This window comes from Camelina sativa, chromosome 17, assembly GCF_000633955.1.
Source record: "Camelina sativa cultivar DH55 chromosome 17, Cs, whole genome shotgun sequence".
NCBI lineage: Eukaryota > Viridiplantae > Streptophyta > Magnoliopsida > Brassicales > Brassicaceae > Camelina > Camelina sativa.
The window spans coordinates 32,735,113-32,757,823 of NC_025701.1; the positions used below are offsets into that span (position 1 = coordinate 32,735,113).

Here is a 22,711-nt window from a genome sequence, read left to right on the forward strand (position 1 = left end):
CCCTCATTTCTACTTTAAGATACCTAAGTAGTCGCTTTCGTTTTCCTTGGGAGATCATATCACAAAGAGAGAAAACAAACGGTGATGTCTGACCTTCCGCTAGATTTGGTCGAGGAAATTCTTTCCAGGGTTCCAGCAACATCTGTGAAAAGGTTACGATCAACTTGCAAACGATGGAAAGCTATATTCAAAGATGAAAGATTCATTGAGAAGCACTTAAGTAAAGCACCAAAGGAGTCTATGGTTCTCATGTTGAATGGGGATAGGGTTTGTCCAGTGAGCGTCAATCTCAACGTTGCTCCTCCTGCTATGGAGTTTGAAGGCGCACTTGGCCTTAAGGATTCCCAATCTAGTTTAGAAGAAGTTGACATAGTCGACGTTTTTTATTGCGATGGTTTGTTGTTATGCCACACCAAAGATTGTAGACTCGTGGTTTGGAATCCGTGTTTGGGAGAAACCACGTGGATCCTAGGCACAACTGATGACAAGGTGTACTCTAGGTTTACTCTAGGATATATCCAAAACAACAAATCTTGTCGTAGCTACAAAATCTTAAGATGGTGGGGTTATTTTAGTACAAAGCAGTTTGAAATATATGAGTTTAGCTCTGATTCATGGAGGGTTCTTAAAGACGTTGGTTTTGATTGGGCCATAGATATACAATATCATGGTTACGGAAGTGGTGCATCATCGTCTTTGAAAGGAAATACTTATTGGGTTGCTACTGATACAAAAGAACATTATGAATTCGTACTTTGTTTTGATTTTACAGCAGAGCGATTTAAACGTCTACGTCTTCCCGTATTTCAGATTCATGGTGAAGTGACTCTATCAGTTGGTAGAGAAGAACAGCTTTCGGCATTAAAACGGAGCTTTGATAGGTCAAAGATAGAGATGTGGGTAACCAACAAAAAAATTGATATAGAATCAGAGTTGTTGTGGAGCAAATCCTATATAGTGGATTTACCTATTTTCAGTTATCCTTTTGACATTTTCACGAGTCTATTAATTGATGCGGAGAAGAAAGTGTCCTTGTGTTGTAATATATGTGTAGTGTGCGGCGGGAAATTAGTAGAAGTATACACTATTGGAGAGGATGGTGAATATTACACAGAAACCCCCATCCAAGGTCGGGTAAGCCATAATTCGAGGCCAGTTATTTTCAATTATGTTCCAAGTTTATTTCAAATCAAGTGAATTATTTTGCCCATCCTCTTTTTGTTCAAAAACAAAAACATTTGGTAGCTGATCATCCAGTGATATGAAATTTCAAGGCTATAATGTTGTTTGTATAATTAATATAATGGATATTTTTATGGTTCCTTTCTTCTTTGTGTTGTCCAGTTTTGGTTTGGATTTGAGAGTTTCTTTTTTAAATTAAACTTTTAAAAACCATTTAGTCAAATGATGATGTAATTACATGAGGTGTTTTGATTACAAAGTGACCAAAGGCGACAATGGCGATACTGACTGAATCAGTAAGAGCTAACATTAATAGCGATAATGGCGATACTAACTGAAATTAGGGCATATTTCCTCTGTTTTGCACTTTGCAACATTGGCGAAAACAGAGGCATTGGTAAAGCCTCTCCGGCGAATGAGTTTCTGGTGCTAAGAGGAGTTGAAATGTGCGAAGTGTGATCGCCCCAAATAAGGAGTATGTGGGCATAGTTAGGAGCAAACGTAAAAAGAAAAAAACATAACCGAACCCTAACGTTGTTCTCTCGTTGGGAGCTGTGTGGATGATGGTGCCCGATTTTCCTCTGGATTTGGTAGAGGAAATATTCTCTAGGTCTTAAAGATTCGAACTTTTATCGGAGAAACAAATACAAATTTGAACAAAAATGCTCACTAAGCTTAGGATTAGTAAGCTTGTTTCGTATACTGTACCTCGGAGAATCTGAACAATTATGAACACTAGAGGTGGAACTTTTTTTTTTCTGTTTTAGTGCGCTATGTTTAATTTATTTGTGGTTTTGAATTCAATTTAAGTTAGATAAAAACGACGTTTGTTCTTACTTTAGTTTGTTTTTTTTTTTTTAACTCAGGCGTATTTACCAAGTTGTTATTACAATCCACTAATCCTTTTGAACTAAGCAAGGTATTGTAAAAGATTTATGTCATGTAATTTTGGACAAAAGAAGAGAGTGTCTCATCAGTAAAAGCAAATTGCTTCCTGGTGGTAATCATTTGCGGGATAAGAAAATATTATCCGTGACTGACTTTAACCTCTCTGTTATATGAACCGAAGAACTGAAACTTCTGAACGGAACAATGAACAATTGAATCAAAGCCTTAACATCTTTTTTGGTATTGCTGATAGATAATTATAATTTACGTAATTAGGGACAAAAAAAAAGGGTGATTAATGAATTGGGCCTAAAGAGCCCATCTAGGATCGTGGCAATATATAAACGTCATCAGCTCAATTTCGTTCGTGCATCATTAAAAGAAGCTCTGAAAAAGTGATTCTAGGGTTTGAAACATCGGCCGCCATGAAAAATAATCTGGAGCAGCAGTTCTCAGAAGGTCTAGTGATAACACCCTCATCGAGCTCGGTAAGAGAAGAAAACTCAGTCTCAATCCCAGATGATCTTCTTTTTGATATACTTTCGAGAGTCCCGGGGAAGTCTTTAGCTAGGTTTCGTTGCGTATCCAAATTCTGGAAATCCCTACTTAACCGTCCTGATTTCACGGAGCTGTACCTGACTGTAGGTCGTCGACGAATCCTTTTCTTCTTCACAGTTAATGGAGAGTCATTTGTCTTCTCTTCGCCTCAACCTCCCAATCATAACTCTACTCTTGTAGCCACCAATGCAATGAGAGTCATAAGTGTTTTCCCAAATATCTTCCATCTGGTATCAATGCAACCAATGCAATGAGTCCTCAAGTAGTCCGTGGATTGGTATTCCTACAGAACTGGGGAAGAAAAACGCGGATGATTTATAACCTCTAACCTCTTCACTGGAGAGTCCATAACCTTACCCAAAGTGAAAGCAACGGGTACTGTTGGCTGTCTATCAAACCTATCAAACACTTTCTGCATTTTGTACTACAGTATCGAGAGGAACACTTATACAAGAATCAATATTGAGGGGTTTAAAATATAAATGTTTCCGTATTGTCCTTTTGTTCACATCTTTCTGGACTATGTAGAAAATATTAAGTTTTTGTAAGTTCAGCTCTTAAAAACATTGTTCCTCTTTAGAAACAGAGCTAATATAATTCTATTTTTTTATTAAACAGAGCTAATATAATTCTATTTTACACCACAATTCTTCTAACTCACAACTCATCAATATAGTCTATATATATAGCTAAGTGTCGTTTGTGTGTCAAAACTCTGCAAGCCATCCATTATTAACCATATTTCTTCCCCATCAAGTCTTTTTATTTTAAGGTTTTAAAATCATATGAATCAATTTCGGAACCAATTTGTTCATCATGGGTACTAATCGTCTGTGTAGCGTTGTAAAATAAGCTGAAAAAATCGTGGAAGTCAACTCTCAGTATCCAACAAAACGTAGTATCTGCCTTGTTCTACACGAAACCATGCATAGACTTTACCAATTCAATTATGACCACTAATTGTAGCAGGTGAATTTTTTTTCTCTCTCTCTCTTTTGTGCGCTTTGTTCATTGTCTTTGTTGTATTCAATTTAATATATACTCCCTCCGTTTCAAAATATAGGATGTTTTAAGTAAAATACACAGATTAAGAAGACTTTACTTTGAATAAGTTCAACCAATCAAAAACAATACTGCATAATACAAAATACTAAACTAATCTAAAAGTTGCATTGAAATTTGAAAACATCCTATATTATGAAACAACAAACTTCTCTAAAACATCCTATATTTTGAAACGGAGGGAGTACTAGAGATTGGACCCGCACGTACGTGCAGGATTTTTTTATTTAAAATTTTCTTTTCCAAGATTTTGGAATTTATATATCAGAATTATGATTTATCTGAGAAATCATATTTCAAGATATTGAAATTCATATCTACTATTGAACTGTTAGATAAATATCTTTAAAAGTTAAGAATACCAACTTATATGAGTAGATTGTTTTTAATTGATATGAGCCATAGTGTTATTGTTTTTGTTTGTATTGGTTTGATAGGAGGAATAAAAAAACAAAAAACAAAAACCGAAAAGAAATGTAAAGTCAAAATATATGATTAGCATTAGCTAATCCAGATTGATCATTTAAATTTATGTCATACTTATAAACTATCAAATTGGACAAAAAATGCTTAAATAAATTAAAACATTGTAAACTTGATAATCTAAATAGGGATCAATCCCGGCATGTTATACCAGTCCCACAAATTTAAAATCGTTTGACTCTAAAAATACATGTTTCGCAAGATCTACAATAGTAAATAGTTCCACATACTCGAATTGAGAACAGAATTATAATAACAATTTTTGTTCAGACAATAACCCGTTCTTTGGTTAGTTATGATGAACTATTTTTCTTAACTGAATACTCGAACCAAGAGTCAAAATTAGGCTTGGGAATTCGGTTAACTATTTGTTTTTGGTTGGGTTGCATTAGGTTTCGGTTAATTTGGATATATTTATATAATAAACATTCAGATATTTTAGAAATATTGGTTCGGTTTGGATATTTAGTAGATAACTGTAACTAACCAAAATTACCCAAATATAACCAAAAAAATACAAAAAGTAATCATATTAAAACGGAAAACAGAAAAATTCAAATTGGTTTGATTTTGCAAAAGAGTATTGAATATTTACAAACTAACAACAGTTGGATATATTATTAATTATTTAAAGTATTTGATTTTTGTGAGTTTATAATTAATAGTCTTAGGTATTATGAAAATAAATAAATATATATATATATATATATATACTTTGGCTCAAAATAAAATAATTTGTCTAAATATAATAACTTTTTATGAGACGTTCTAAAAATTTATAATACTTTCATAGTTTCATACTATTACAATTTTGATTAGTACAATATATTTTAAAAACTGAAAATTACGCGTTAAAAAAATATATTTTTAAGCTTTATATTATTTCAGTTCTAATTAAAAATGTCAAATATTTTGCTTTACTAAAAAGAATCTAACACTTTTAACATACAATTAAAGTTGTTATGTCGTTTGAGACAATAAAAAAGATATACATGTTAACCCACTCTATAGGTCCTCACAATTATTTTCTCCAAATTTTAGGATTGATTTCAGAGGGTTATAATATTCTGCATTTATGCCACTCTAATACTCTTTCTAATCTTTTGTGATGATGATGCACGTTTATAGTCGTAGAAATTTTGTTTCTACTTACATTTTCTAGTTGTCAATTATAATTGACTTTAAAATGGGATAATGTTGGAACCATTATAATCTTGCTCGGCAATGTTAAAAGTCATTTATTTCCTTAATAATTGTTACCATTGTTTTAGGAAAGGTTTTTTTTTTTTTAATTATATAGGTAAATTGGTCTGTTTGATAACATGAATATATGTTATAGTTTTTATTTTTTTTTTGTCCATATGTGTACTCCCCAATTAATAGTATAGATATCCTTTCAACAATGCAAAGGTCTTGTAAAAGATTTATACTCTACATTATGTCTTCGGAGTTCGGACAGCAGAAGAAGAGTGTCTCGGTAAAAGGTAAATTGGTTACTTGTAATCATTTGGGATAGTTACATCGTTAACGTACTAACAACGAAGTGATCTATAAGAAAATATTAACCATGACTCTAAACTCTCCGTTAAATTAACCGAAGAATTGAAATTTCTTAACGGAATGAACAAATGAATCAAAGCGTTGCGTCATTTGATTGAAATATGATTTGACTCTGTTTTGGTATTGCTCATAGATAATTTATGTAATTAGGGGAAAAAAAATTAGGTGATTAATTAAGTAATTGGGCCTAGGGAGCCCATCTAGGATCGTAGCATTATAAAGGTAAATTTCGTTCATCGCAAGCTTTGTAAAGAGATAATAATAGGGTTTGAAACATTTGCCATGAAAGATCATCATCGGGAGCGCAGTCAAAAAAGAAGAAAGAAAAAAAATCGTTTGGAGCAGAATGTCTCACAATCTTCAAACTCGGTAAGAGAATACTCAGACCCAATACCAGTTGATCTTCTTATTGACATATTCTCTAGCGTCTCTGCAAAGTCTATAGCTCATGGCCAAATACTTTCCAACTCGTCAATGTACCGAGCTCTGCGGATTGGTCTTCCTTCGAAGAAAAAAAGCGCGGGTGATTTGTAACCCTGTCACTGGAGAGTCCATATCTTTACCCAGAGTGAAAGCGACGGGTGTTGGAAAAAGCTATTTCGGCTTTGATCCGATTAGCAAACAGTTCAAAGTGTTGTGCATGACATGGTCACGTTATGGAACACCCAACACTCATCGGATTTTGACTTTGGAGAATGGAAAAAAACGTATATGGAGGACGATCCCAGACCCAGTACTTCCCCATTATTCTATTGATGATGAAATATGCATCAATGGTGTTTTGTATTACGTAGCTTATTTTCCAAGTGACCGTTCTAAATGTATGGTTTGCTTCGATTTTGGGCTTGAGAAATTCAGCTTTATTAAATTAAAACCATACATGAACTACTCTACTCGGCAGCTAACTTTGTTCAATTACAAAGGTAAATTAGGTGTACATCAGTATATTGGTTCACTCCATAACGAAAGATCTGGGTTGTATGTTCTAGAAGATGTTGGAGAACATAAATGGTCCAAACGTATATGCATACTGCCAGACATAGTCTACCGTGATAACAGGTTTGTCGGAATGACGGCTACCGGAGAGATTGTGTTTTCGTCGTGGTATAAGCCTTTCTACATTTTCTTCTACAATATCGAGAACAAGACTTATACAAGAATCCATATTCAGGGATTTGAAGAGTTGCTTAAGCCTTTTCAAACTTTCGTTCAGATCTTTTTAGACTTTGTAGAGGATTTGAAGTTAGTCTAAGTGTGTTCAAGACTTTATAACTTGAGACTTTATAATTTATATTATAATTTTCAACTAGATTGTTTGGATTTTATCTATAAATGTTTCACTTTCAAAGAATTCTTATATTTCTATGAGCTTTTTAGGTCCTTTAAGATATCAACTCTTGTGTTTAGAGCTTTGTATATATAGTTTACCTCTTCATCAACATCTTCTCGTGGTCGCTATTGAAGTATAAATAGTAATAGAGCAAATTAAGTGTCATTGTGTATATATCGACGCTTTTGCAAATTAAGTGTCATTGTGTATATATCGGCCCTATCAAGTTCTTTTTATTTTTTTCGATTATGAAGTCATATGAATTAATTTCCATTACAATTTGTTCCTCTCATATGACACCCATTGTCTCTCATATGAAATTCTTGGGAAAGAAAATGGTGTGTTGTTGGAAAGGCAGACTTCCTCTTACATTTGTTCTAAATATGTCTGCAATAAAAAAACGACCGGTACATGCCTAAAGACCCATCCATGGGTGAGCATGTAAAAGATATTGGATATGAGTTATGGACCCAAAAGATCTATCAAAGAGGTTGTAAAAATTATGAAGATCATCAATCTAGTTTATTCAAAGCACCGCCAAATAAATACAATTAAAGTGAAAGAAAAAAGAAAGGAGCTTATCACACCGAAAAAAAAAGGAGCATTTCCGACAAAACATTGAAACCAAGTTTTTTCAAGATTTTATATTTCAGTCCTTTTGGTTAATAGATCTCGAACCCCACCATAATATTTCGTCAATTGATGTTAGATTCTCGGCACAGAGAAGCATCATCGCCTTGACGCCTTCATCACTAAACATTGAAATACAAAAAAACAAAACTATATAATAAATGCACACCAAATACCAATACGTGTAAACTACATATACTTAAAAGAAATTAATACTGTAGTATCATATATTTTTTTAAACTATATTTTAAAATTTTGGTTATTCTAACATTTAAACTATTTTGTTGTAATTTCCCATTCACAATTCTAGAATTTTAGTTATCCTATAATTTAGGAAATGTGGTTTTTGCTTCTTTTTTTTACGTTAATTTTTCTCAAAAACCAAAACCTATTTTCTTTGAAATTTTTCTAATAAAAAAAAGCTAAAACCAAAATCTAAATCTAAAACTAAATACAAAAACTAAATTCATATTATTAACTTCTCCAACAATTATCTAAGAATTTTAAAAACCTAAATAATGAACAAAAAAAATGGTGGAGGAAAATTGTAAATGTGTTTTATCAAAAAAAAAAAAAAAAAATTTGTAAATGTGCATGTGCCAACACGAGACAGGGAGACATAGTGCTGGATGGTTCATAGACCAGCAATACATTTCGAAATGGATCCAATGCTTATTATACATGCTAATTTACTACTACTGGTCTCTTACCAACATTTCAAGTTTTTAAATATTAATGAAATTTCAATCATTTACCAAATCTTTTATTCCCCTAAAAAATTCGATACATCACTAATTCAGAATTCCAATGTTACGCTCCTTATTTTGTTTTTTTCTCCGAGCTAAGTAGGCTAATAAAAAAAAACATAAAAGACAAATCATAAAATATTTACATATTATATTAGAAAAAAAGGAGAAAATATTCAATGGACAACAGCTAAAAGATGCCTCTTGTGTTCTCTGAACTAAAATAATATCGACAAAACTCAAAAGACACATTAAGACCAAACACTACTTCGCTACTTCTGATCCAACGGCCCACATAATTTTTCCCACATTGTCGAAATTACCAAATCGTCCTTGATGCCCCACCATCTCAATCCAACAAATCCTCACCGTCCGTTTTGGAATCTTAGATCGGACGGTGATCACGAAACCGAGAGATAGACCTCACATTGTATTGAGGTCTTCCCGATCCTAAACCCTGGAACAACCGTGAACGCTACACGCGGCTCTGATTCCGGCGAACTCTCCGTCGCCGGGAAAAACGCTTCCTCCGTTACGCTCTTCATGTACACTTCAGAGAATCTACAACCTTTTGGTACTCGAAAGATCTCAGCTTCAGGCTCGAACGAGTAAGCTAAGCAATGCAAAAGCCAAATCCTTTTCGCCATCTCGAGGAAGCCAGAGAACAAGCTCGTCTCTGGGAATTCACCACCCGAGACTTGGTTCCTCAGATGCAAGTGTCCGAAGAAAGCTTGCTCCATCTTTGGATGTATAAGCTGCAAGTACTTTCCTCGACAGAACCTAGCGAATCTTGATTTAGGCCGTGCCGTTAGATAATCTTTCGCTTTCATTGACCTCAGTTCTTTAAACCTCTCAAAGAACATTTCCCTCTCTGCTTTGCTCTGTTTCTTCTTCTTGTAGCTTCTTGAATCGCTGCTTGAGGTTGAGAAGTAAGGTAGATGAAACGCTTCGAACATTACATTGGAGACAAAGTGTTCGAAAGTGAAACACTTGTGGTCTTGCTTGTGATAGAAAACACCAGGCTGGATCGAATTAGCAGCCGATGAAATGTCCCATCCCGCGATCTTTATTTGTTCGATCATTAGCTTCACGAATCCTCTGGTGGATTTGACTGTGTGGTGCAGATAAGTAACGAAATGCGTTGAGTTTAGCGCTGATAGGTGAAGGTTGTCGAGAGGATTGCAAAGTTGTCCACTTTGGTTTAGTCTCTTCTCTGTCAACTTGTTCTGTTTCATCGATTCATCAAGTTTCTCTCTCAGAAATACAATCTCTGAGTCTTTGAGCTTGTACTGAGACTCCAGCTTCTTCCCCATGATCTCATACGTTTTCAATAAACTCCTCAGCTCTTGAATCTCCGCGAGAACCAGAGTTCTTTCAGGATTTGGATCCACTTGTTTCTTCAAGAAACATTGTTTCAGCTCAGACAATGTCTTAAGCTCGGCGACTACCAAGTTGTCTGATTTTTGAATCCCAATTGAGTCATACGGAGACTGACAATGCTGTAACTGTGCATAAGCCGCTTTGATGGAAGAAACCGTTGCAAAAAGCTTTGCAAGAAGAGCTTCCAATGCTAGACTTCTCTCATACTCTTCCTCAAGTTTGTAGAAAGATTCAGTCAAATTAGCAGTCTTGGAATCAAATTTTATCTTCTTCATTTCCTCTTCTGGAGCAACACCCATTAGCTTATGAATGTTAAGAACTTTAGCAAACTTGCGTCTGAGTTTACCCTCCTTAGGAACAACAACCATTGGTCTGACAGTCTCCATCTGCAGATCCATTACAAAAAAGAGCTTAGTAAGGAGACAACAGTATCAAGAACACAGTAACAAATAAGACAAGAATCACCGCAAAAGAAATTAAAAAGCAAAGGAAAAAAAGAGAGTGAAATGAGACTTGTAATGATGAATGATACTGATACATAAAGAAAAAGAGCAACAAGCTTTAATACTTGGATCAAGGACCGTTAATGGAGGGCCAAGCATCTTTTGAGATATTCTCAGAACAGGACTTTGCTTTACCAAAGAAACTAGTGAAGTAACTATAGGCAAAAAAAAAAAGGCTCAAAGTAAAAGAATGTTTTCAAAAAGAGTGATCAATTCACAAAAGAGAGATCTACACATAAATATCACAAAAGATGCATATATACAATCAATACTTCTTTAAAATATTCATCAAGAGTTGTGAAGAGTTAATGGTTCATGCTTAGAAAATGCTATTTTTCTAAAGAGTAGGAATAAAAGAATAAGCAAGTTGTCTGCATACCATTTCTTTATATGAATGAACCCAATCTACTTTTTTATTTCTTTCTTATTTTTTATGTGAATATGTTAGCTCTTTCTGCGAGGCTATTTAGTCAAAATGTGCTGCTACAGAATCAAACAAATACTAAAAAAACTGCACCCATATAATCTCTGCAGAAAACACATGACTTATGCAGAGAGAATAATTAAGTAGAAATTGTTAACTTTCACATCTCTGAAAAGATGCATTTAAGAAACAAATCTATATTACTGTACTATGTTGTTACAAAGAAAAAGAAAAACCCTAATGTGAAAACAGTACAAACCTTAAAACCAAAATGTATGGGTAAAAAATTAGTTTTTAACCATTTGAAACAAGAGGACAACCTCAATGCCTGACAAACCCACCAAACACATTTAGTACAATCAGACACAAGACCCACAATGTCTCATTGTGGTTTTAGACTCTAGAACGCACTACCAACAGCGGTCTAAGACGCTATGCAGCTAACCAAACAGAACCTGAAGACATTTCTCATCTACAAACCCTAGAAACAGAGCATTATTGCTTAAATTAAACCCCTCCAAGAGAGCTTAATCAAGAAGAGGATTTGTTAAAGAGTGATTATGAGACTTGAAGATGTGAACATAAGCACTAAAACACTTGACAATTTTCAGAAGCAAGTTTCTATAACAAACAAAACTTAATAAAGTCAAAGACTCAAAGGTCGTACCTTGCTACCGTCCCAAGTTTTTCTTTCTTAATTTATTTTATTTTGTTCGAAAAATCTCACTTCATTGTAGAGTAAATCTGAAGAAAGAAATAGAAGAATCGACAAAGCAACTTCAGCTTAAACCCCTGCAGACTAAAATGAAACCCAAACAGAAACCACAAATCAACTCAAGAATGAGAAAGCAAAAGAATACAGAACAGAGATGAGTAAAAGGAAAAACAAAAAGATTCAAACTTTTTGCTGTAAAAGAAGAAAGTCCTAAAACCCTTTTAGAGAATCGACTAAATATACAAAAAGATGAACAAATTAAAGTCGACATTATTAGTGTATTAGCTAACAACAATGGTGGATTAGGCCCACGGCCAGCGACATGAAACTTCCATTGAAAATAAAAACTAAAACTTTGTGTAAAACCAAAAAAAAAAAATTAAGCAATAATGGAATCGAATCATTCACCAGAAACCCACATGAATGTTTAACAAACGAAAACTTGATTGAATTAATGAAAAAAAAAATTAAAAAAATTATTAAACCACTCACCAGGAAATAGATCTCTCTGTTTTCTTTATACCAACCCACAAAAATGTCTCCTTGGAAATTTACAGACAGATTCGTCCAAAGCTTCAAGAGAGAGAGAGAGAGGGTTGAAGATGAGAGAGAGAATATGAGAGCTGGAGGAGTGAAACGGTCAGAGAAGGAGATGAAGAAGAGAGTAGTAGTAATGTGAAATTACTGTAAAGGACAAAAGACAGACAGAGAGAGAGCAAGAAAGCAAAGCGTTGTGAGCATTGGGGGATTCAAATTGAGGTTTCCGGAAACACCCTTCAAAGTTGAGGCTATTTACACCGGCCGTTGTGACTTGGTTTAGGGAGAGGTCTCGAGATACGCGAAGGGTGTTTTTGGTCATTCATGTAGTAGCAATGAATGAGAATATTTTTTTGGATTTGGTTGGGTTTATTAATGGGCCAATTATGATATCATCTCAAAGTGCGAATTTATTGGGCTTTTCTATTTTTTTCTGGGCTCAGCTAATTTGATTTGTAAAGGAAAACAACAATTGTACATTTGACGGGTGCTTAGATGATGAGGTGCCAATTATTTACGACCGAGTCATTTTCAAGCTGATGAGTGATGATGAGTCATGAGACTGTAAAAAAAAATTTATGTAGAAACTTTTCTTGTGAAAATTTTCATTGTACATACTTGTGCTTAATGCTTAAGAAATTTTAGCTGTTAAGATTTTGAAACCAATTGATATAAATTGTAAATTTTGGAAATTACAACTTTAAATAATATAAACGATTAGATTTGTCATGCATCTCGCCAAGCTTTTGCTTTAGCATATATCCCTTTGCCTTATGGAGGCTTCTCTGATACAGATGTGGCGAAGAATTAGGAACATTTAGCTGAAATTGTGCGCAACAATGCTATCCTTAAGGAAACAAGAGTTGTAATTCCCAAGTTGTTGTGGAAAATTTGGAAATATCGAAACACTTTGATCTTTCAAGGGAAAAAAAGGTGATGTTCGAGACTTGGTGCTCAAAGCATCTCAGGAAGCACAACAAACTGCAGAATGGATGGACATAGCCAGTGGCGGAGGCAGCTCAGAGTCATAAGGGTCAATTGACCCTGGTGAATTTATAAAATTAGGTGAAATATTAGGAAAAAAATCAAATTGACCTTGATAAAATAGCACAAATGACCCCCATAAAAAATTTTAATAACACAATTGACCCTTTAAAAAAAATTTGACCCTGGTAAACTGAATTCCTAGCTCCGCCACTGGACATAGCGTGGGACAAAAAGATGATGATAATGGAACCACGATGGAGCAAACCACCTTCGGGGGTCCTAAAGTGTAATGTAGGTGTCTCTTGGAGAAACAAATCCTCGATGATTGGAGGAAGTTGGATTCTCAGAGATGAGTATGGACGGTGGTTTATCATGCGAGAAAGGCTCTCAGATGTTCCTATAATACTAGTAGGATTACAGGTCTTTAAATGGATGATGAAGCCCTGCAGATTATGCATATTGATAATGTAATCATTGAGTTTGATTGTGTGATGGTGGTTAAGGCTATTAACCATCTACATGACTGGCCTCGGTATTGTTTCCTCCTCCGAGAAATACACAATTGCTTGCTCGGTTTAATATCTTGGGAGTGTAAACAGGTCGCTGCTACAGCTAATAAGGCAGCTCGGAATGTTGCCAGAAGTGTTACACTGGATAGCCGCCTCCAATCATACCTAGCGTTGGGCGGTCTCTCATGGCTCCAGGATATCCTGGTGGCCGATGGCTGCTAAAAAAATTGGTTTCCTCTTCTATCTAATGTCGCGGGTTTCATACTTGGAGGGCTCTTGTAGCCTCATCATCAAGTATTTGTTTTTGCTTTTCTTTATCTTTGAAGCTATGTAACTTTCTTTCTTTGGTTATTATATCATACGACAAAAAAACGATTAGATTTTGATTTGTGTGATACAATAAAATTTTTTTATCTATATCTATATCCAAACAATCGCTGACAAAAAAAAATCTATATCCAAAAATTTGTTGTAATTGATATCCACTATTTGATGATGACTTCCAATAATCGATAATCTTATTTAAAAACTATGAAAAATAAACCTTAAAAGCTGAACATTTTAAATCTAAATTTAACAAAAAAATGAAAGTAAAAAATGAAAAAAAAAAAATGAAATAATTGTTGTAGAAATTATAAAAAGAGAAAAATCAATAAAAGATTAATTGAGAAAATTTTGGGTTCTAATTCTTTTGTTAAAGTAAAAGTTTTTAAAATTTAAACCAATCACTATTAGGCTGTTAAAAATGATATATAGTAATGGATGCAAAAGACTATATAGTAAAAACAAATTATATATCATAGCTGATTATTTTTGGAACAAATTAAATATCATAGCATTTTTTTTTTTTTTGGGTAGTGTAGCCCATCAGTCATCACGTCACTGATATTGAAGTGGAAATGCAATTGCTTTGAACTTTCGGGTGGTTCAATTTGGCCACACAATTGAATCACAATCTCCTTTCTTTGTCATCTTTCTCTTGTCTAACGGTTATTTTACGCACAAATCTTTGTCATCTTTCTCTTAATTGTTATTTTACGTACGAACATCCTTTTTCTTTTTTTTTGGTATGAAAACATCATGTATCAACCGAAACTCACGTTATAAAAATCTCCATCCAGCATCCGATTACTTTTCTTCTCATTTAGTTAACTGTAGTTTGAACTAGGTCTACATCATGTCCATGTCCTAAAGAATCATTCAACGCACCCTCGTCTTCGTCTTCGTCTTCGTCTTCGTCTTCCCTCTTGTCGAGGTCAAGTATGTAGCCTTCCCCAATAATTTAGCAACTTCATTTTTCATGGATTCTTCATCTCCCACGTCATGAACTTCGACGCCTCACAAGTCAAATATAATATACGTATCTTTTATTTCTCTTTTAGTTTAAAAAGCTTCCCCAAGAATTTAGCAACTTTATTTCTCATGCATGAATTCTTCAGCTCCCAAGTCATGAGCTTCAATGCCTCACAAGTCACAATGTACGTTTTCTTTTTCTTCCATTCATCCTGTTTTAGCTCTTTTATAGTCTCTGGAGTTTAGACTAAAACTTGCGATGTTTAGCTGTTTTGTGATGTGATGTGATAAGACAAATAAAGATTCAACCTTTATGTTTTTGTTAGCTGTTGTTTTTGCATCTGATTTAGTCACACTTTCTATTATGTGTTCTTCTTTAAGGCTTTCGAATCTCAAGATGAGTGTGAACCGGCGAAGTTGGCACAAACATGGATCTAATCTCAGAATGGTTATCTTAGTTCTGTGGTTGGTTTGTTATGTTGGGAATGGTCAAACTATTTGGAACAACAGTGAGTTCGAAGACAATCCAGCTCTTCTTCCCCTCGCTACACAGAAGGTTTATCGCAGCGTTTCTAATACTACCGCTGCTCTTAGTCGTGATCTTGGTAACAGAGCAAAGTTTTGCTTCAAAGACTTGTAAGTTTTCTTTCTCTTAAAATTTGAATCTGGAACTTTCAATTCTTTGATCTTAGTATGGTTGATGCAATTGATAGCTTCACTTGCTAATTAATAGTAGGTGCTGTAGGTGAAAATATACTCTTTGAGCTTACAAAAGTCTTGTGAGATATTTTGATCAGGTTGTTTATCCTTTTTGTTGAAATCACTATCTCAGGGATTCTGATTGGAACAGGGCTTTTAACTTCTCCACCAACTTGGATTTCTTATCTAAGTGCATTCTGAAAACCAAAGGTACAGACTTTTACTTAGCAGTTAGCGCGACCAAAACAGAATATTATATTTGCTACTTGGTTGTTGTAAAAAGATGGAAGATCTACGATCTGATGATTCTTGGTTGTTTCAGAACTCTCACGTTTCTTATGGTTCTTGGAGTAATTAATCTGATGACTTAGATTAATTTTCATATTTTTTTATGTGCTTACATTATTGGTCTGGAACAGGTGATATTGTTGGGCGTATCTGTGGAGCAGCAGAGAGGGAGTTCTATTTTAATGCTTCTTTCAATAAAGCAAATGACACGGAATACTGGCAGTGGCAGCCAAATGTAAATTGCAACTTGACTTCATGGGAATCTGGTTGTGAACCTGGATGGGGCTGTAGTCTTGATATACCCGAACAAGTCGACCAGCAGCTGCAAAAATCCAAAGATTTTCCTAAAAGAACAAAAGACTGTATGGCTTGCTGTGAAGGGTTTTTCTGCCCTCGTGGCCTCACTTGTATGATACGTAAGCAGTTCATAAAACGCCTTCATATGGTTTAATTTATAAGGTGTTTTCTAATCTACATGGTCTAAAACTAACACTGTTTCTGAATTTTTTTTGTTCTGTTTTGAAAAAGCTTGTCCCCTTGGTGCTCATTGTCCCTTAGCTACCCTTAATAAGACTACAAGCATATGTGAACCGTAAGTTTTTTTTTTTATTCCATCTTAGATACAAATACTAATATGATTCATGTAAGTTTTTTATTGCGGGATATATAGGATAAGATGTTATGTCACATCTGTAGGTATAGTTATCAATTACCACCAGGAAAACCAAGCCACACTTGTGGAGGTGCGAATGAATGGGCCGCTATCACTTCCAGCAGTGATATATTCTGTCCTGCGGGATCGCATTGCCCAACCACAGATAAAATAGTAGCTTGTGAAAAAGGGTATTCATTTCTCCGTCCCTTCAAACTCCGTTCTATCCTGACAAATTTTCATCAACGTTGTCTTACTATGTTATGGTCATGTTTATTTGCTTTTATTGTTCGTTTTTATTTAAAAATTTAGGCATAAAAATAAAATTCATTTGGATGAATCTAGTTGAACTATTTAGATGAAGATGGTTCAGTCAAGAATAACAAATGATAGATATGGCTTAATTATTCATTTGTCTTCAAAATTTTAAATGATAATTTTACTATTATTTTGCAAATTACCATATTTTGTCTACCAAAACTGTAAAATATGTTTCCCGCCAACATTAAAAATAATATTTTTCTATCAAAACCGCAAAATCATATTTTCTATCAAAACTCCAAATCACATTTTTTTGCCAAAACCGTAAAATCATATTTTCCCGCTAAAACCATAAAATTATATATTTATCGCAAAAATCCCAAATCACATTTTCCCGCCAGAACTGTAAATCATAAAATTAAAATTTTTTGCGATAACCATTAAATTATGTTTTCTATAAATGTTACTTGAAAGAAATTTATATTTTTAAAAAATGCAAATTTGAATATTAATTTATGCGAGAAAAATCAGTTTGTAATTTTAAACATTACTATAACATGATTTGTTAGATTAAGGGGGATTTTCACAAATACCCCTTTTTCTATGTCACTTTTATACTTAAAAATTAAAATTAATAATATAGTTAAATTAAAACAAGAGTATTTTAGTCATTTTCTAATTAAAACTGGAGATGTAGACTAACCAAACAAACAAATGTTCATTCATATGCATCAAACCAACAAAAGTTGGAAACCAATTAACATATTTTTGATGTATCATTTAGATGGAACATTTGGATGGTTCATTTGGAAGTAAAACATTTAGATGGATAACTTGAATATATCAGATTAATGATTTAGCTGAGAATCAGAGTTTGTCTATATTTTAAGTGGTTATTCCTTTTTATGTTGATTTAGGCATTATTGCAGAAAGGGGTCAACATCTGAGAAACGTAAGTCTTATCCAATATTCATGATCCCTTGTTGTCACATAACCAATATAATTAGTAATGTTTACTATTTCCATTTCTTAATAAGTACGTCTTGTCTTCTGCAGCTTGCTTGAAGTTATCGTCCTGCAAACGCAACACAGGAAATCAGAACATACATGCATTTGGGATTATATTTATCGTAAGTTTTTTATTCAGTTATTACTGGAATATCCAAGACTAGCTAATTTGGTTTTCCACTACTAACAAAGTGGCCTTCAATTATATATGTTTGTGCAGGCTGCAGTGAGTACTATTCTACTCATTATCTACAATTGTTCCGATCACATCCTAAAGATCAGGGAAAAGAGGCAGGCCAAGTCAAGAGAAGCAGCCGTCAAGAAAGCGAGAGCTCATCAGAGATGGAAAGGTGCTAGAGAGGCTACAACAAAGCATGTACGTGAGATCGGTGCGCAAATAACTCGGACATTTCCAGGTAAAAAAACCGATCATGATGGTGATACCCACATGATGTTGGGTCCTGGGGACTCTGCTTCTGAAGTATATGAAGATATAGAAATGTCAAAACATTCGAGTTCCTCTGCTGCGCAAGCGCAGTCTAGTTCAGCCGTAAGTAATGAAGAGAGCGTAAAAAGAAAGAATTTGGCTAAAGAAAAGCAAACACAGACCCAAATCTTCAAGGCTGCTTATGATCAGATCGAGAAGGAGAAAGCCATGGAGCAAGAGAATAAGAATCTTAACTTTTCAGGAATTGTTTCAATGGCTAGTAATACTGAGACGAGGAATAAAAGACCTCTCATGGAGCTTTCTTATAAAGATCTAACTCTTACCTTGAAGTCCAATGGTAAGCATGTGTTGAGATGTGTCACAGGAAGCATGAAACCTGGTCGGATCACAGCTGTGATGGGTCCATCAGGAGCAGGAAAGACAAGTCTGCTCTCTGCTTTGGCTGGTAAAGCTGTTGGTTGCAAACTGAGTGGTTCGATTCTTATAAACGGGAAGCAAGAATCAATCCATTCATACAAAAAAATTATTGGTTTTGTGCCACAAGATGATGTTGTTCATGGAAACTTGACGGTAGAAGAAAATATTTGGTTCCATGCTAAATGCAGATTACCTGCGGGTTTATCGAAAGCAGAAAAAGTTCTTGTAGTTGAAAGAACCATAGACTCTTTGGGGCTACAAGCTGTGAGGAATTCTTTAGTTGGTACAGTAGAGAAGAGGGGAATCTCAGGAGGGCAGAGGAAACGAGTGAATGTGGGTTTAGAAATGGTTATGGAGCCTTCGATTTTATTCTTGGATGAGCCTACTTCTGGCTTGGATAGTGCTTCATCACAGCTTCTTCTTAGAGCACTTCGGCATGAAGCCTTTGAGGGAGTCAACATTTGCATGGTTGTTCACCAACCGAGGTATCTTGTAAAACAAGTTACACGTAGAGGTAATAGCTTCTTTATGTGCCATGAAGTTTTTTAATTTATGTTTCTTTGTTGCAGTTATACTTTGTTCAGAACGTTCAATGATCTAGTACTTCTCGCGAAAGGTGGCCTTACTGTATACCACGGATCAGTCAACGATGTCGAAGAGTACTTCTCCGGGTTGGGAATAAATGTTCCAGACCGTATCAACCCTCCTGACTATTACATCGACGTTCTTGAAGGCATAACAATTGGGAATTCTGGTGTTGATTACAAAGAGCTTCCTCAAAGGTGGATGCTTCACAATGGATACTCGGTTCCGTTAGATATGCGGAACAGCAGTGCTGATGGTCTTGAAATGAATCCAGACATTGGTAATAGTTCACACGGTAAAAGACAACAAACATTTGCTAGAGAGCTGTGGGGAGATGTGAAGAGTAATTCCATGTTGCGTAGTGATAAAATACAGCACAACTTCTTGAAGTCTAGAGATTTGTCCCACAGAAGAACCCCTTCCAAGTGGCTACAATACAAATATTTCCTTGGAAGGTTTGATCTTCTCAAATTTTCCTTGGAAGCAATTAACTGATTCTTGGATGTCCGAATAAAGCAGAGTTATGTTCTTGATTTCAGGGTAGCTAAGCAGCAAATGAGAGAAGCTAAGTTACAAGCCACAGACTATTTGATCTTGTTGCTTGCTGGAGCTTGTTTAGGATTACTTACTAAAAAAGGTGCTGATGACGACTTTGGAGCTCTTGGCTATACCTACACTATTATCGCAGTCTGTAAGTTGGATCATTACTGTTATTAATCAAGTTCTGAAAACTTTCTTCATGTTCTTATGAATCTTGTGTCTTTTTTTTTGCTTTTCTTCTTCTTCATCTGTCAGCTCTTCTTTGCAAAATAGCAGCTTTGAGATCATTCTCACTAGACAAGTTACATTACTGGAGAGAAAGTGCTTCCGGGATGAGTAGCTCTGCCTGCTTCCTTGCAAAAGATACAATAGACTTTTTCAATGTACTTGTCAAGCCATTGGTCTATCTCTCTATGTTCTATTTCTTCACGAATCCAAGATCCACATTTTTGGATAACTATATTATTTTGGCCTGCCTCGTATATTGTGTGACCGGTATTGCATATGCCTTGGCTATCTTTCTCCAACCGAGCTCAGCACAGCTGGTGAGTTTTTTATATTTGTTTGTTTTTGTAAGAAGAAGATTCATACTCTCTACTTGTTCTAATCTACAAACTTATTGGGGATTTTGCAGTGTTCTGTTCTTCTTCCAGTCGTTTTAACACTTGTTTCATCCCAAGAGAAGGATAGTAAAGCTATTAGGACCATGGCTGACTTGAGTTATCCAAATTGGGCTTTGCAGGCATTTGTGATAGTAAATGCTCAAAGGTACGAAAACAAGTTGGAAAAGCAAAAAGCATAAAGAAGTTAATTAATTACCTTCCAAAAGCTTGGTTTGATTTATATATTGGGTTTTCAGGTACTATGGAGTATGGATGATTACGCGGTGTGGTATGCTTCTGAAGAGTGGCTACGACATTAACGAATGGAATTTATGTATAATGATATTGCTTCTCATAGGTGTGGCCACTCGTGTAATTGCCTTTGTGGGGATGATCATACTTAAAAAAAAGTGAAGAAAGACCGTTCGTTTGTTCGCAGGAATCCGAAGCTTCCGGATAGACAGAAGAANTAATTGCCTTTGTGGGGATGATCTTACTTAAAAAAAAGTGAAGAAAGACCGTTCGTTTGTTCGCAGGAATCCGAAGCTTCCGGATAGACAGAAGAATATAAGCTTTGTTATGAAATTATATGTTTCCTTGTCCTATAAGAGTAAGAAACTTTGTGCACATCTTTTGTGATGTTGGTTTTCAAACCTAAGAGAAAGTGTTGTCAAATCAGATTAGCTAATCTATAAAGCTCATTGAAAACTAATGGCTTGTTCTTAGAATTAGGCATAATTGAACTAAAACATGACCAAAAACTACTTCTGATTGAAGAAGACTTGAAGTTGAGTGAGTTTCTGATCATTTTCTTATTACACAAATAGATATAAAACAATTCTTTCTTTTTAAACAATTTTTTTTCTTTTTGTTATGTAAATATTTGAGTAAATATTTTTAGCGGGTAATAAGCCTAAGGTTGTTGCATTTCGAACCACCCTATTGGACAGAGCCTGAGTGGATGGAGAAAACGATATAAGTCTTATTTGTTTGCCTAGCAACCAGCGACAGATTCCAGTGACAACTATCGCTAGCGACTATCGCTAGCGACTATCGCTAGAAACTGTCACCGCGATTAATTACTATATATATATTTTTTAAATTAATAAATTTTTTTTTTTGATAATTTATATTTTTATTTAAAAATATAAATTATATCTACCCATGAAAATAATTTAAAAACATATTTATATATTTTTAAATAATTAATTTGAATTTTATTTTTAATTTATTCATTTTAATATTGTTAAATTTAATTTCTTTATAACTATTTTTTTTTAGAATTTTATTTAAATATATTCAAATTAATTTGTTATTTATTTAATTAGATTTAGTTTAATTTTAATAACTATATGTAGTTATACTTTTATTTAAATAATTTTAATTTTGATCATATTTAATTAATCTTTTTTTTTTGTCGCTATGTTGTTCGTTTGCCTGTCACTGTATCTAGCAATTAGTTTCAGCGACTGCGATTAATTTCAGCGACTGATCGCTGATAATTGCTAAAAATTTTAGCGATTGAAAATTACGGTCGTTAATCGCTGACGGCAGTTGCTGTCACTGGTCGCTGAACTAGCGACAGGGAAACAAACAACATTCTGTCGCTGTTAATATCGCTAGTTTCTATCGCTGACTACATGCAAACGAACACGTCCTAAAAACAACACGTCCTAAAAACAAACAGAGTTTCATATCAAATATGATTAATAACATCATAGTTGATTTGCTTAAGAAGATATGTTCTAGCTCTTCACGTCACATAGACAGACATGTGGTTATAGACACTCTTGATAAGTTTTTAAAAGTGTCATTTATTGTTTGTTCTTGATTGAGAGTTTTCGGTCATCCTCATCCCTTGATGTTAATAAAAAAATTTCAGTGTTTTTTTTTGTTATTTTCTGTCTTCCAAATTTGGACTCAGCAAAATATTCATTAAAATCATGGGACCAGTTGATTGTAAGTTGTAACACATGGACGAATCCACAAGTATCCTAAATTTAATTCTTCATGATGACTAATATTCAAATTCTCTCTATTGTCTACATTTTATAGTCATGAAAATATTAATATTCTCTTTTTCAAAAAAGAAAATATTAATATTCTATATATAGAATAGTCAATTACAATTTATATACAAAAAGTCAGGGTTACAATTTTGAAATGACTTTTCTACATAAAACTTTTTTGATATTAGAACAAGAGAAATCTGCATTTTTTATTCTATTTATAAAAATTTCATTTTCTTAGTCACTATATCAGTAATGAAATGCGTATATTAGGGAAAATTGCCACATTTCAAATATTTCGTATCATTTTTACTTAGAAAATTTTTTGAATAAACTTAGAAAGAAAATATATATATTCCTAAATCAATCGGTAAAAAGGTTGATACTTTTATAGATTTAGAAACTGTAATTATTA

At 34.2% G+C, this 22,711-nt stretch overlaps 4 protein-coding genes across 6 annotated transcripts; 3 read left to right on the forward strand and 1 right to left on the reverse strand.

The window, feature by feature from the left end:
- LOC104758684 (F-box protein At3g22700-like) lies at positions 41-1,249 on the forward strand. Its single transcript, XM_010481589.2, has one exon. It carries the CDS (start codon positions 85-87, stop codon positions 1,195-1,197), a length of 1,113 nt encoding a protein of 370 aa, XP_010479891.1. The 5' UTR covers positions 41-84; the 3' UTR covers positions 1,198-1,249.
- Positions 2,496-6,985, forward strand: LOC109129981 (putative F-box protein At1g53360). Its single transcript, XM_019239052.1, has 2 exons — positions 2,496-2,825; positions 6,179-6,985. Exons 1-2 carry the CDS (start codon positions 2,496-2,498, stop codon positions 6,983-6,985), a joined length of 1,137 nt encoding a protein of 378 aa, XP_019094597.1.
- LOC104758686 (IRK-interacting protein) lies at positions 8,571-12,134 on the reverse strand. Of its 3 annotated transcripts, XM_010481590.2 has the most exons (3): positions 11,954-12,134; positions 11,414-11,545; positions 8,571-10,205 (listed from the first exon to the last, which is right to left on the reverse strand). In XM_010481590.2, exon 3 carries the CDS (start codon positions 10,203-10,205, stop codon positions 8,841-8,843), a length of 1,365 nt encoding a protein of 454 aa, XP_010479892.1. In that variant the 5' UTR covers positions 11,414-11,545; positions 11,954-12,134; the 3' UTR covers positions 8,571-8,840. The 3 variants fall into 3 exon arrangements, with proteins under 3 accessions (XP_010479892.1, XP_010479894.1, XP_010479895.1); XM_010481592.2 differs by lacking the exon at positions 11,414-11,545; XM_010481593.2 differs by lacking the exons at positions 11,414-11,545; positions 11,954-12,134 and adding an exon at positions 10,388-10,958.
- LOC104758687 (ABC transporter G family member 24-like) lies at positions 14,743-20,999 on the forward strand. Its single transcript, XM_019239139.1, has 15 exons — positions 14,743-14,972; positions 15,169-15,423; positions 15,620-15,696; positions 15,906-16,190; positions 16,303-16,366; positions 16,471-16,617; positions 17,605-17,639; positions 17,744-17,817; positions 17,916-19,045; positions 19,130-19,600; positions 19,685-19,836; positions 19,941-20,230; positions 20,320-20,453; positions 20,545-20,660; positions 20,758-20,999. The coding sequence occupies exons 1-15, from the start codon at positions 14,818-14,820 to the stop codon at positions 20,796-20,798; spliced, it is 3,426 nt and encodes a 1,141-aa protein (XP_019094684.1). The 5' UTR covers positions 14,743-14,817; the 3' UTR covers positions 20,799-20,999.